The following is a 14474-nucleotide window of genomic DNA, read 5'->3' on the forward strand; positions in this document are numbered from 1 at the left end:
CCTTGATGGTGAATCAAAATATATTTTGAAAAAGTATTTGAAAAAAATTTAATGAAAAATATAAATATGTATACCAACCAAAAACTCATGTAATTTAAACTGGAGAAACACTTTATTGAATATGGTGAGCATATCCCTTTTCTCTTTCCTCTCCCCATTACTGCATAGAGTAACATCTTATCCCCAGCATTATTCCTTCACTTTGACCTCTTTTGTAGTAAATTACAAGAAAGTGCTCATTTGTGCTCCCCTAGCCTCCATTTTTGTAGTCCTAGGTTGAGGGGACTTGGCACTATGTCCCACAGATATATTTCTTGAACATATTAACCAAAAAAACTACAACTTTTGAAGTAGTTGCTTTAAGCAAGAAGTTGTAACATTTTTGAGACAGGCTTTTTTTTTTTGTGTGTGTGTGTGTGCTATGTTAAAGTCTGATTAGGACCTCTTGTAACTAAAACATTATTACCTTATTGTAAGCATCATTCTTCAGTAACTTTGGTATAGAAATAATCAACTTAATGAAGCCTGGCATTTGGACAAAAAATAATTTTTTGGCAGACCAGCCTTAACCATTGCTTTTTTTCCCCTTCTAGATAAGTTTTTATAGATCTTTTGTTTGCTTAATAGCTATTGTTATTCCTGTTCAGACTAATCCATTTTGACATTTCTGTATCAGTATGAGTAGAGACAGGGATAACTCTTTTTGACAGAAGTAATTGTAGAAATCCAAGCATTTTTCTGGGTTAGTTTGGAGGCTTATCTTAAATGTTTACTCTTGTGACTGCTTACTTGCCTACTCTGATTTCCTTGTACAGCAATTGCTCTTCTTTCTCACTTTATCTTAAGCTGCCAGAAGATGGTATTAAATGTCTCTTCTAAAGAGCTAAGCTTTAAATCTCAGAGCAGAGACTTTAGGTTGTTGGCTACTAGGCTACTAATAAAAATCCAGCCTTTCATATTTCTCCAGTTAGTCTAAAGAGTTGGAAGGGATCTTAGAGATCAGCAGCTTGTCCCCCTCATTTTATAAATGAGGAAATGAGAGGCTCACAAAGGTGATGTGACTTACCTGAGGCCATGTAAGTGGTTGAGCTGGAAGTCTTTTGATTTCAAAGCCATTGGTCTTTACCCTGCCCATCTCTCTCTCTAATTTCTAATAGTAAGATTTTTGTCATAAGATGACTCAGTTGTCATCAGGTTACCCAGATTTAAACAATGAATGATGTCTGCGTAGCTGAGAAGACTGAAGAGGAGCTTCTGGGCCTCAAGATTTCTTTGTCTTGATCATGTAGCAATAACCTGCAGTGATCTCTGCAGACATTTGCTGACCTAGAAGAAGCTAAACTAGAGAATAGCTGCTCTGAGGAAATTGATCTGAGCCTCCTGGTAACTTTGGGTTATTATTTTTCCCCCATGTTAAAATCAGGGAAACTTTGGTCTCTTCCTGTCTTGTTTTAGGTCTTTTTTGCCAATTAGATTTTTGTCAAAGTGCTTCCCAGCTAAAGTCATAAAGATTGATGGAAACCCTGTACTAGAATATCTTCTCTTGTGACTGTGGTGAAACGCAGCCTTGAAGTAACTTACAGCCGACGAAGCTTCTCTTCCCCTTGGCCTTAGGCTAACACTTGGGAGGAACACGGTCAAGTGTCAAGATCTAGAGCTTCTGAGTTTGTGTTCTCCTGGTAGTTAATGTATTTTATCCAGATAGGGAGCTGTTAGCATTAACAAACATTTCAGTTATTGTGCAGTTCTCATAATTGATGTCTGATTTTATTATTTCCTGAGCTATTACTCTTCCCCTAACATTATAGAATATGACTGTCTGTTTCTTCTTCTATTGTGTGATGTAGTTGTACTCAGTGTTGCATTTTTGATCTCCTCCCTCCTCTGCTTTTTGTTCCATGCTCTTTCCTAGACTTCCCTTCTAGTTCTTTGTTCTGTTAACATCTTGACTTCTCTAGCTTTCCACAGACTCTGAAACTGCTTTGCTTCCTTCACATCTACTTCAAACTTTTAGTGGTGCACTGAATCCCATGACCTCAGTCCTGACTAAATTGTTGTAAAATCAATGTTTTCCTTTTTATGGAGCTGAGACAAAAGTTTTTTCAGAAGTATTAAACTAGGAAGTGAAGGCAAAGCAAACAAAAAAAAACCACATATATACAAAAACAGAGACATGAACTAATTTATAGAATGCACATTTATGATCCCTAACTTTTAACATCTGAAACAAATGTGAGAAAGTGAATAGTGGGCTCCTCAGAGTTCAGGAGACCCAGGTTCAAGTCCTATCTCTGTCACTGACTGTGATTCTGGGCAAGTCACTTAACTTCTCAGTGCCCTTGGCAATTTTCTAAGATAGAGAAGTTGCCAACCTGCATTTGTTGAGGGAATTTCCTCACGTAGAACGCCTCCATATCAATGAATTACAAGTCCAATCCTTATCCCTAGTCCTATCTTTAACAGCTAGCCCAGGAGTTCTTAACCTGGAGCCCATAAGCTGATTTTTAAAATATGTTGATAACTGTATTTCAGTAAAAGTGATTTCCTTTGTACTGTATATTTTACTTTATGCATGTAATAACATTATGCTGAAGAGTCCATGGGTTCACCAGACTAACAGAATGGTCCATAGCAACTAGGTGGTGTAGTGGATAGAGCACAGGATGTGGAGTCAGGAAAATCTGAGTTCAAATCCAGCCTCAGACATTTACTAGCTGTGTGACCCTGGGCAAAGCACTTAATGTCTTGTTCACTCTAGTTTTCTCATCTGTATGATGGGGATAATAATAGCACCTACTTCAGAGTTGTTGGAAGGATAAAATGAGACAATATTGGTAAAACACTTGGAAATCTTAAAGTATTATATAAATGCTAGCTGTTATGACACCAGAAAAGGTTAAGAACATGTGATCTAGCTAAAGATCTGTGTGATTAATGCAGTGTCAAAGATCTGATTCCTTATTTCTGTCTGGTTGGAATGAAAGGATCTGAAAACTTTTAGTCAGAGATAATTTAGGTTAGCACCAACTGAAATTTCAGATCAGGTGGTATCCTCATTTCATCCCAGAGCCTATTTGCAGATATGGTAGCATCCTCAGTTCCTCTCAGTATCTGTTTCCTAATTTTAACTTAAAGATGTGAGCTCCCCACATTGTGGCTTCAGGCTGTACTGTAACTCCTCATCTTCCGTGGCTTTGCTTATTCTCCTCTTGACTTCCTTAATTATGACACTGCCTAATATGTTCCCAAAGATTACTGTCCTGAACTTTAGGCCATCCTTTACTAACTTTGGATGTACATTCACGCTTTTCTGGGGTTATCCATGACTTAGGGTGCCTGAATTTTTTAACCTTTGTTTTATGCTTGTCTTACTTTCTTTTTTGGTTTGTCTGAATCACATTCATTATCTACTTATTCAGGTCAGTTTTGCTCTTTGGCAAAGCTAAACTTCTTCATACATTGTTCTAAGTTAGCATCTTGGCTTTTTTCCCTCAAGTGGCTGTGTGGCCTCTGTGGTGAGTCGCAACCTTTTACCGTTGGTCTATGTGCATCACATCAGCTCTACTAAATAGCCATAAGAAGACTCTTTGTTTCTTCTTATTTCAAATTCCTTATTCGCTCTCTTTTGGGCCACCCACTAATTTCCTAATTCCTGGTCTTAGAGACCACTCCCATCTCTCAGCTCACATACATGGCAGAGATGACTATTAAGTGTTGAGCCAAAGACTGATAAAGCTTTTCCTGGCTCAGTTTACCAATGCTTCTGACTTCCTGATGTTTTCTAAGGATATCATTCAAGTGCTCCCCATCCCCTCCACCTTCAGGGAAGTGGAATAAGCATACAATAAGAATAATGGACATAATATAAAATAAAGGATTCTGTGTCATAGGAGAATTTGAAACTCTTAAACGCATTTACAAGTATAATGACGATTTAAATGTGCTTCTTTCACCTCCATATTAATGATTCTTTATTAGAGATTTCACAACAGAATTTGGATAGTTATTAGTCTTCATTACTCTTTTTTTTTTTTTTTTTTTTTTTCAGTTTTTCTGCTGTTAAGCTGATGAGACTACTACATCTCCGTCTCATTCTGTGATCCTTAATATTAATATTGTTACTCATATTTTAGTCATGGATTCCCTGGGACTATTTTTCTGAACCCAAACAAGTGAAACCCATTAAGGGATTATAGTACTCAGGTAGTATAAGCTTGTTAATCTAATAGCAAGGCAGAATCTGGTTATATGCCTTGGATTCCACTATGTTCCAAGTATGAAGAATAACGCTTAAAATATTTATGCTACATAAATTAGTTGGGGGGTGAGGTAGGGAGGAAAGTGCTGGTGGAGTGGTCTGTGACCTGTAGACTGTCATTAGTCTTAGGCTTTGTGTCTCATACAGCAGGAGAGCTTATTTCACACTCTACATTTACATAGTATTTACCTCTGTTGTGCCACAAGTCTAGCAGAGTTGGTCCACTGGTACTTGGATGACCTGGAGATTATAGATTTCCCTGCTGGAAGAAAAAGAGAGCTAGTCTTGATTCTGACAGTTTTTTCTTATCTCTGAGCAGGTCTATGACATTGCATTTAGTCGGGCCGGGGGCGGCAGGGACATGTTTGCTTCAGTGGGTGCAGATGGTTCTGTGCGGATGTTTGATCTCCGCCACCTGGAACACAGTACTATCATTTATGAAGATCCACAGCATCACCCCCTGCTACGTCTCTGCTGGAACAAGCAAGACCCTAACTATCTAGCCACAATGGCCATGGATGGAATGGAGGTGAGTTCTTCCTTGTGAGAACTTATTTAGTCTGTTAAGTTGGCAGAAATTCTGCCTCACTAATTCAGTTTATCTTCTACTCAGAATAACTCATTGCACCTTGTTTTGTGGACTGGAAATTACAGCCAGAAAAACCCTTTTTCTTGTCCTCCTATAATTCTGATAAGGATGCTTGTGGTCATTTGGGAAAGATTTTTCTTTCTTTCTTTCTTTCTTTTTTTTTTTTTTTAATCCAGGGACCTTCTTCTCTGTTTACCCAGCTGAAATAGACATGACCCTTCCTTTCTGCATCCTATCCTTTGAAAAAGAAATGAGTTACAGGTAGAGATGAGATAAAGCAGTAACAACTGTGTATAGCATAATGTTAATGTCACCACAGAAAGGATTTCCGTTTTCTTCCATATTGTCTAAATGCAAGTGAAAATTTTGACTCCTTTTCTTGACTCCTTTGGCAAAAACCAACGCTTTGGTATCTTAAGCTCTTAAGTATGCACATAATTCCTATTATAGGCAACTAAATGGGGTGTGTAACAGCAAATTCCCTGCACTTGTACATTTAGAAGTGGACTGTTCTGCAGACCCCTACATAAAACGATTTTTATGTAATATGAATTTGCCCGTGTATGTAGAGGGTGAAGGGGGGTCTCATGCCCATGGAGAGAGGGAGGGGGCTGGTACACAGTTCATGGACATGTTGGGGGCCAGGAACAGAGAAGCAAGAGCAGGAGACAAGGGCTGGGGCCAGCCACATGGGAACCTTTCTGGAACTGAGAAGAATACACGGGGGGCAGATACATGGGAACCAAAAATGGACACAGACAGGAAAGATGGGCAACATGCAGAGGCCAGGAGTGGACACATGGTACCAAGCATATACTGACACACAGAGGCCAGACACTTGGGCAGGTGAGCGCAGTGGAGCAAAGGTCTCCTCTCTCTCTACTGAAGGTCTCAAACCAAGGTCCCAATTAGTGTCAGTCTCTCCATGCGTTTGTTCTGCTTTCACTTGGAAGTTTGTTTTTTTTGCTTTGTTTTGTTTCTTTGGTGGGGTGGTGGGAGGCCATGGAGCACTCAGCTGAGGGGCAGGAACAGAGAGAGAGAGCACAGCACTGTAAGGTGAAGATAATGTAGTTTTTTTTTTTGAATGAGAGTTTCTTTCTGAATTCTTTACATAAAGTTGAATTTGCAAAATGTGAATTTACATGAAATGAGAACTGTCTGTATGGTGCTTGTTGCCCTTGCTCAGTGCTTCTTCACTTGTTCCAGCCAGGAATGCTTTGTGGAAGCCTTTTTAAGTGGTTAGAAGCCCATAAACACCTAGTATCTTTTAAATATATATGGAAAAATATGAGGGCCAGCTAGATAGTGCAGTGGATAGATCTCCGGCCTTAGAGTCCGGAGGACCTGAGTTCAAATGCAGCCTCAGACGCTTGACACTTAGTAGCTGTGTGATCCTGGGCAAGTCACTTAACCCTAATTGCCCCCCCCAAATGTAGAAAAGATGTTTTAAAAAGAAATGTTTCCTTTTGTATTCTGTATCATTTCTTCCTCACACTGAAGTTAATGCTATCATTTATTTACCCTTTTCTACAGGTGGTAATTTTGGATGTACGAGTTCCATGCACTCCTGTTGCCAGGTTAAACAACCACCGAGCATGTGTCAATGGCATTGCCTGGGCCCCACATTCATCTTGCCACATCTGTACTGCAGGTAAGCGTGTGGAGAGAAAGCAAGATGGGGGGAGGGAGAGTTTCTGTCTTTCTTTCCCTTGGAACTGTAATTTATCTGAATAAAACAGTGAGTTTCAGTTACTTAAGTTATATAAAGTAACTTAACCAGGACTTTCCTCACACTTGTAAAATGGGACTAAGCCTTCTTTTCAGTCTTAGAATTAGAGTGGATCATTTCAGCATATAAGAACATAGATTTAGAATTGATAGAGACTTCAGGGGCATCTAGTCTAGCACTCTTATTTGGTAGTTTAGGAAACTGAGGCACAGAAAGGTTTGGTCACTTGCCCAACTCCACACAAGTAGCAAGTAGTTTGTCCTGGGCATTTATATCTGTCCGAGTAGGACAGAGGTTCCTTTGGGGCTATGTAAGAACTAACTTGGGACCCTACCAAACTAACGTATTTCTGTTAGGTTTGACCCATTGTGGAGCTCTGAATATTAATTGTGGCCCAGAATAGACTTAGATGGGTAGTAGAATGTAGTTTCTACTTCTTACTTTGGTATTTACCAAGCCAGAAGGATTACCCCTTTAAAAATGCTAACTTGTTAACTTACCTTTGGGGGAAATATTGGCTCCAGAATTCAAGAGTTTCAACTTCAGAATTTTGTTTGTCCGTCGTTTTCCTTTCTGGCATAGTTTCTCCTCATCAGTAGTAGTGAGCTCATCACTTCAATTACCAAGTAAAAGATGTCACTGTGATGTTCTATGTGGAATTTTCAACAATGTGAAAGTTCATTAAGCTTTGTCCCCCTCTATTACATTGCTTCTAAGAGAATAATAGTTCATATTTATGTGAGCCATACAGGACATAGCAGCAATTGAAATGTATTGCTGCCATTTGTTTTTATATCATTCATTTCCAGAAATACTCCCTCTGCCAGATTGAACCCAAAGAAAACAAGTAAGCAAAAATACCTGATATAGTGACTGTTTCTGACAATGTAGAAAACAGACTGCCCTAGTGGACTCTTGCCTTCATATTGAGGGAAGGAAAATATTTTTCTTTATCTGTTCTCCAGAACTGTTACTGGGTTTTTCATTTTCTTAGAATTTGACTGCCTTTCAGTCATCTTTTCATTTACATCCTTAGGAGCAATTTATTTGCTGCCTCTATAGGATTTGTGTTTTAACTTTTGATTTCAAAGTTAGGTAGCAAATGTTTCAAGTTGCCTTCAGTAATTCTATCTTTTTTTAAAAATTGGAATGAGGTAGGGAGGTAGAGAGTACTCTTGGAGAATAAAAGGTCCCAAGGAATGTCTCTTCTTTACTGGGACTGGGAAGGGTGCTTTTCTCTGGAAAATCTTTGGGCCTTTTCCCCTTTGAGCAATTTGTCAGACAGTGTGGTCCTTCAGTGAAATGAGAATATTAGACAGTTTGCTTGACTTAGGGAAATATTTAGTGCTCTGTCCTGGTATTCTTACTTCAGGGTGCAAAAAATCCAACTTTATTATTTTTTAGAGCCCTCAGATTTTTCTTACACTCAAAGTCAAGAGGTAGATCTGTCATACTTGCTGCCTCAGTACAAAGTTCAGTATTACCCACAGTTTAGCACTTTATTTAAAGTTTTAGTTAGAGTTTTCTTAGGTCACCCTTGGGTCTAAAAAGGGTTTCCCAATCTGGTATGCTCTGGTGAAACTTAGGAGGCCAGTAGTTCTGAAGTCCACAGGTGTTTTCTGAGAAGGAGCTTGATACTAATGTCTTTGCCTTGAGTTCCTGAAATTGGTCTGGGAGGAGCCCATTCTAATTCCTTGGGAAACGATGGCTGTAATATCTTTGTGTCTTGCCTGAGTTTTGACCCAATTTATTGTTTTTACTTGTCTTAGCGGATGACCATCAGGCTCTCATCTGGGATATCCAGCAAATGCCCCGAGCCATTGAGGACCCTATCTTAGCCTACACGGCAGAAGGTGAAATCAACAATGTACAGTGGGCATCAACTCAGCCTGACTGGATAGCCATCTGCTACAACAACTGTCTGGAGATACTGAGAGTTTAATGCTGTTGGGAGTCCATGCCGAAGAGGCAGGGGCTATGTTTTCTGCCCCATCCCTATCCCCAAAGTAAGAACAAGTTTCCAGTGGCCAGTATGTCTTTTGTTGCTTTGCATCCACTGTTCCCAGAAGCTGCTCTAGGAGTTTCTTGCCAGTCTCCCCGTTGCCTGTGCTGGACTCAGAACACAGTGATGTGTGGAGCCTCCTTGGCCTCTGAGGTTGGGTTTCTTCTTCTCCCCTATTCTCCCTTGTTTTCTCAATTAAAAATTTCTGTATATTTGTTTGTCAGCTGTTGTGTTAATGAGCATTATAAGCACTAGCTGTGTTTGTGTTAATCTACTGCATATATCTGTATCTGTCAGCTGCCTGAGGCAGCAAATCCAGTTCACTTGTTAGCTCTTAAATGGAAAGAAAATATCAAATTTTGAAGGAGTCTCTCCTTTTGTCATTTGCTGTCTTTAATACATTTCAAGTTTGTATTTTTTTTAATCTGTTGACTGAGTTTTTATGAAATGAATTTTCTCTTCCTAATTCTTCCTTTGTTATTGAGTCCCTTCTGTTTCTCCTCTGCCCTGTGCCTTCCAGGGTCCCCAACTGGGCCTGGTCTGCTTTGAGCTCATTGGGCAGCTTCCATGCTTTGTTGGGTCATTTCCTGAGCTATATGAATCTGGCCTGAACGAACTTGTTTATCTCAGTTGTCACAACTTTTGTCTTAACTTGGCTCTGTCTAAGCCAGGGATCCCTGCTTCCAAAGAAGATTATGTGAGGTTTTATGTTGCAAATTGAAGTACTGCTTTCATGATCTCTTACCTGGTACTTAAAGAAATGGTACTAGGGCTTAGGCAAATTGATTGTCTGGCCGGAGCCCATCCTGTAAAGCTGTGGTGTCAAACTTAAATAGAAATGAAGACCACTAATCTCTGCATAAGGATCCCTGAGGGCAGCATATGGACTTAGTTTTAAAATGTGATGTTATCTGTGTTTTATTGTATTTTTATTTGTTTGGTTAAATATTTCCCAATTACATTTTAATCTAGTTTGGGGCATCTAGGCCGCAGGCTGTGTGTTTCACACCTCTGCTCTCAGGGGAATGTCAGTAAAGCAACAACAACAACAAAGGAAAACTAAGTTCGGGGTAGATTTCCAGTTTGGAAAATTTCACTGAATTCCAATAGTGTCATAATGTTGTTTCCTGCCAGGACACATACCCCAAAGCTTTCCATTTTCTGTCCTGATTGGCAAAAATAATCTCTAAATCAGACTTAATTGTTTCTTTTTGTTTGATTTAATGTGGCATATAATATGGTGTGTTGGCAGCTTTGGAGATTGAATCCTACAGGAGATGAAGTTCCTTCATGAGAATAACCATGGTCCTGCACTTCAATCCATGAATAAGGTCCCCTATAAGAGATAACCTAATTAGTCCACTGCACACTTAAAATCCCAATTCACTAAGAAAGTGACAATTTTTTTAATTAACTAATTTATTTTTCGTTTTCAACAATCACTTCCATAAGCTTTTGAGTTTTAAATTTTCTCCCCCTCTCTCCCCAAGACGGCATGCAGTCTGATATAGGCTCTACATATACATTCCTATTAAACATATCGAAAGTGACTATTTAAAAGAGTCTTATCCATAAATATCCTCCCCAACCCTGATGAACATCTGGGAAGTATTATGGTTTGTAAGCTGCAAGTATTGGTTTGTAGTCATTATTTGTACCCCAGAATGAGGATTATATGGGACTCTACTGTTGGATGATTCCTGGGGATAGATTTGTTTATAGGGTTTTTGGAGAGCTTCAGATAAGAGTTAGAGGAGTTAACCTACAGATCGCTATCTGGAAATAGCAGTCAATATTTGAACTTTTGAGTTGTCATCCACTCCTGCTATTCTGTCATCATTTGCTGCTGAGAAATTAAACAGCTTACTTTCCTCTATAGGACACTTAGAGAGTCTTGATAGAACCTTCTTATTTAGAGGGAGTTATATATGTGATGTGAAGAGCATAGTTAGTTTTCTTTATTACAGATAGACTTGTTAAAAGGAAGATTCCTTTGAGTTCTGGGTATTGTACAGTACTACTCTTCCTAAAGTCATATTTAATTTCTGACTTTGTGGTTCTTTGTACATAAAATTCTTTTCCACATTTATTCCTAGGTTTGTGTTCAGATCATCTGTGAGTTTGGGGTAAACAATTCTTTCCAAAATCCTCCTTACACATAAATTGTAATTTTTTAATGATGATGAAGAAGTCAGGTTTTACTTAAGACCTTGAATCCTGACTGATGTTGGTTGCTTTGTGTTGTCCAGTCTTGGAGGTAGTCACTACCTTCCAATGGGAATGTGACTAAAATGGAACCCAATATTGTAGGTGTCTGTTGCATGATTGTGCTAAAAACAAGGGAAAAAGGTACCTGGCTTTAGCTGAGCTCTGGATTAAGATTCCTTATCCTACCTCAACTTATACCTAGAATTACTGATGAAAACTTTGGTGGTAACTAGAAGCTAAAAGAAACATAGGTTAAAAATTAATAACAAGGAATATATTTGAACAAAGGTAGTTAAACTTTTTAAATCAAGAATTTTTTTTATTGATATTTTGTCCTCCACACTCATTCTTGCTCTAACCTAGAATATTCATCATTCAATTTTTGCTGTCCTTCCAGTCTTCCTACCATGTGGCCCACTTTTTCTACACCTCCCAGAGTTCCTTCTTGCTCCAGTATATCACCATTTGGCTGTTATTGGGAGTCTCTCGTAGCCTTACAAACAGGCCTCTCTCAGGTCTGACTTCCTTCCCTCCTGTTTGAAAGAACACTTTTCTTCTCCCTTTTTCTATCCTTTCTCTCCTATTCCCAAAACATATGGTATCGCAAAAGACTTAGTTAATTTAAAAAGCTTTAGTAGCTTAAAAACGCATGAAGACTTTTGGAACACCCTGTATGTAATGAAAACATCTTATTTTTTCCAAATAAGCAGAATCTAAATGTCTATAGACTTTTTGCCAGGGAGGGTAGACCTTAAAGCACTATTTTTGTTTCATTTATTTTTGGCGGTGTGGAAAGCCACTGTTTACCTAAAAGCTGTATATCCCTAGTGTAGATTAATTTCAGTTATTAGAACCTGGTACAGACTAAAAAGTTTCATCACACTACCTGTGCATCATCTCAGTCCCTTTATTAGATTCTATGAAGCAGTTATCAGCCAGTAAGTCAACCAAACTTTCCTGTAACAGTAGTGATGCAATTTTTGCTAGAGTCTAAGCAACCTTTTCCATACAGCCTATTAATTGTGTTTTTATAATGTCTTCTATCAGACTTCCCAAAGAACTCTTAACAGCAGCCAATATTAAACTACCTGGGAAAGATATAAATAACAGATACTGTAACTAGGCAGATGGCTTTGCTCTTTCTGGCCTCCAGAAATTTGCTTTGACTTTGCAGTTAGAATTTAAAACTTTTCATCTGAGGCTGCACCCCACCCCAAAATCATTGGCTCCTAGTGGTCTTTTTAGTTGGACATCTTCCATCTATGTGTATTCAGTGACACCCTCAATTATATCTTATCCTCTCTTTTCCTCCTAACTCAATAAAGTTGGACCTTTCCTTCAACGGCTGATTTTTTTCCCCACCCCTTTATGTATCTGTATAACGGAAACCACAGAATTTATTTTATAACAGCTCCGTGGCTTCAAATTAGTTCAACTCAGTAGGTTTGCATTCTTACATGTTCAGTTTTTTACTGTACTTCCACCTAGATTTTATATTCCCCTGTTGTACTCATTGTAGTCTCAAAACATATATATTTGCTCTAAGTTTACCAGATCTGATGCTATTGCTAATAAAACCTAGGATTTTTTTTATAACCTCTGACCTTAGCAGTAGAAATACTATTTCTTATTTTTTAGTTAACATGCTCTTTGAACAGGACTAGGCCAATGTTTTGTTCTTCGGAAGGACAATAAGAAAGATTGGCCTTCTGCAGTATCAAAATAAGCAAATTCATATTGACTTCATTTGGCCACACAATTTGATAGTTTTCAACCAGGAAAAATGAGCTAGTTAGCTTTGGGCCCACCCAATTTTGAAATATGTTGTTAGGTCAACAAAGAAAGCAATCCTTCTGGGGAATGATTTCCAGTTGGAATGCTCCATGCTTCAGGTCACCTGTTAGCTTCTCCCATAAATGACTCTTGTCTGAAGTCTATTTCTTCTGGATTATTATGGTGAGGAATGAAATCAACTCTGGGCTGAGCTTTTTTTATGTTGTTCCTGATCTGTTACTGAGCAAAGTTTTAGATCTGGCCAGAGAAGCAGGTAATGAATAGAAACAAACACAAATCCTTCAAGGCTTTTGAGTGTTTCTACAAGTTTAGAAATTAGGTAGAGAATCTGATCACTTATACTCAAAGTAACTTTCCTTCAAGCATAGGGCTTAAAGGGGTAATATGTGTTGTCTTGGTGGCAGTTTTTTCCATTAAATTCTTAGCTTTCAGAAGGTTTGGGAACAAACCTTGGAAAAGAACAGAGTAGAAGAGTCCCAGAAATTGTGGTGGTGGTTTTAATTATTGTAAGGGGTCTTCAGAGTATTAGAGATTACCAGAATACATGTGTATGTTATATTGCTATGAGGGGAATTTAAGAGAAAAAATAACTAGAATGGACCAATTTTCAGGTTTGTTTTTTTTAAATTCTCTAGATGGAGGTGATGGGTACTCCACTCCTGCTGTTCTAGTCAGTTTTCATTGACCTTTAGCTCTTGAAAGCCTTGCCTTTGAGTAGAATATACTAACTTAGAGATGACATTTAGTGGGTAAACTTCTATGTACCTTTCCCCAAACCATGGATTCCCTCCATCATGGAGAGGAAACATTGTGCACTGCTGCATAATTTATCTCTTACTTCTTTCTTTTTACCCCTTCTCCTGTCAACCCTTCCCTGTACATGTATACAGTTTCCTTCTCTAGGATCTTCTTTATTTTAACTTAAACTTTGAATTTCTGTGTTCTCTTGGTAACTTCTTCCTTGTTGTCTGGGAAGAGATAAATTAATGAGTGGATATTGTAGTGTTAAGCACACACTGGAGGGACCAGTCTAATACCACTACCCCTTTAGTCTTCTGCCCTGTTATTTTGAAAGTATAGCATCTGGCATCTTTTTCGAGGAATGTCTGTTTTGAAGGACCTTTGGAGAAAGTTTTAGAAAGCAGAGCTAATTTTCTCTGCATTGAATGCAGTATTGGCGAGGAGGGGGATGTTAATGGGGTGTGTACTTAAAGTAGACTTCCCTGGGAGAAAGCCTGTTTAGAGCAATAGTCAGTGAAATACAGGAAGCCGTTTGCCTTCCCTTGCCAGGTATCTCCTTGGCTGACTTTGACCAGTCGAAATTGTCTTTCTGCAGTGAAAATAGCACAATGATATCCTGTGCTTGATGAACCTCTCTCTATCCCTATATGTTCCCTTTCCCTTTTCCCCTAGCTGCTATAAAGTTTGATGCTGGGCTTCAGTAGGGTATTGCAGCCACAAAGGTTGGGATTAAGGGCCTTTAGATTGCTTCCTGGGCATGATGTTTAAGTAAGGAACCATACAGGTGCCCTCCGAGAGACAGAGGGAGAGACTTAGACTAATGCAGAACACCAGAATGAGAAGACACTAAAAAACAAAGAGAAAGGCTGTCATAGTGGGCAATATAGAAGTGATGAATAGAATGTCCTTTGGGAAAATCTGGTGAATATGAACTCATGATACATTATTTAAAAGAAATTTTTCTACTTGAGTTCCTTGCATTGTATAGTATATTAATTAAACTTGTTGAGCTGAAGCTCTTGAGTTATTTTAGTCAAGGAGACATTTACTTTGGTTTCCTTGTATTCTTTTCTGCCATATAACCATATAACCCTTTTGTGAGATGACCCTTTCCATTATCCCAGAGTGTGAATTTGTAGCATGACTGTACAAA

General features: G+C 38.7%; 1 protein-coding gene across 1 annotated transcript in view; it reads left to right on the top strand.

Annotated features, from left to right (window-relative positions):
* The window catches only part of DCAF7 (DDB1 and CUL4 associated factor 7), a 34820-nt gene extending 25818 nt beyond the window's left edge, over nucleotides 1-9002 (top strand). The window contains exons 5-7 of the mRNA XM_027872848.1: nucleotides 4578-4787; nucleotides 6381-6498; nucleotides 8346-9002. Of these exons, the coding sequence (XP_027728649.1) occupies nucleotides 4578-4787; nucleotides 6381-6498; nucleotides 8346-8518 (501 nt within the window). The 3' untranslated portion in view covers nucleotides 8519-9002. The remainder of the gene's footprint in view (nucleotides 1-4577; nucleotides 4788-6380; nucleotides 6499-8345) is intronic.
* The last annotated feature ends 5472 nt before the right edge of the window (nucleotides 9003-14474 follow it).

The sequence above is a fragment of the Vombatus ursinus genome, unplaced genomic scaffold, assembly GCF_900497805.2.
Source record: "Vombatus ursinus unplaced genomic scaffold, bare-nosed wombat genome assembly UNPS02014801.1, whole genome shotgun sequence".
Classification (NCBI taxonomy): domain Eukaryota; kingdom Metazoa; phylum Chordata; class Mammalia; order Diprotodontia; family Vombatidae; genus Vombatus; species Vombatus ursinus.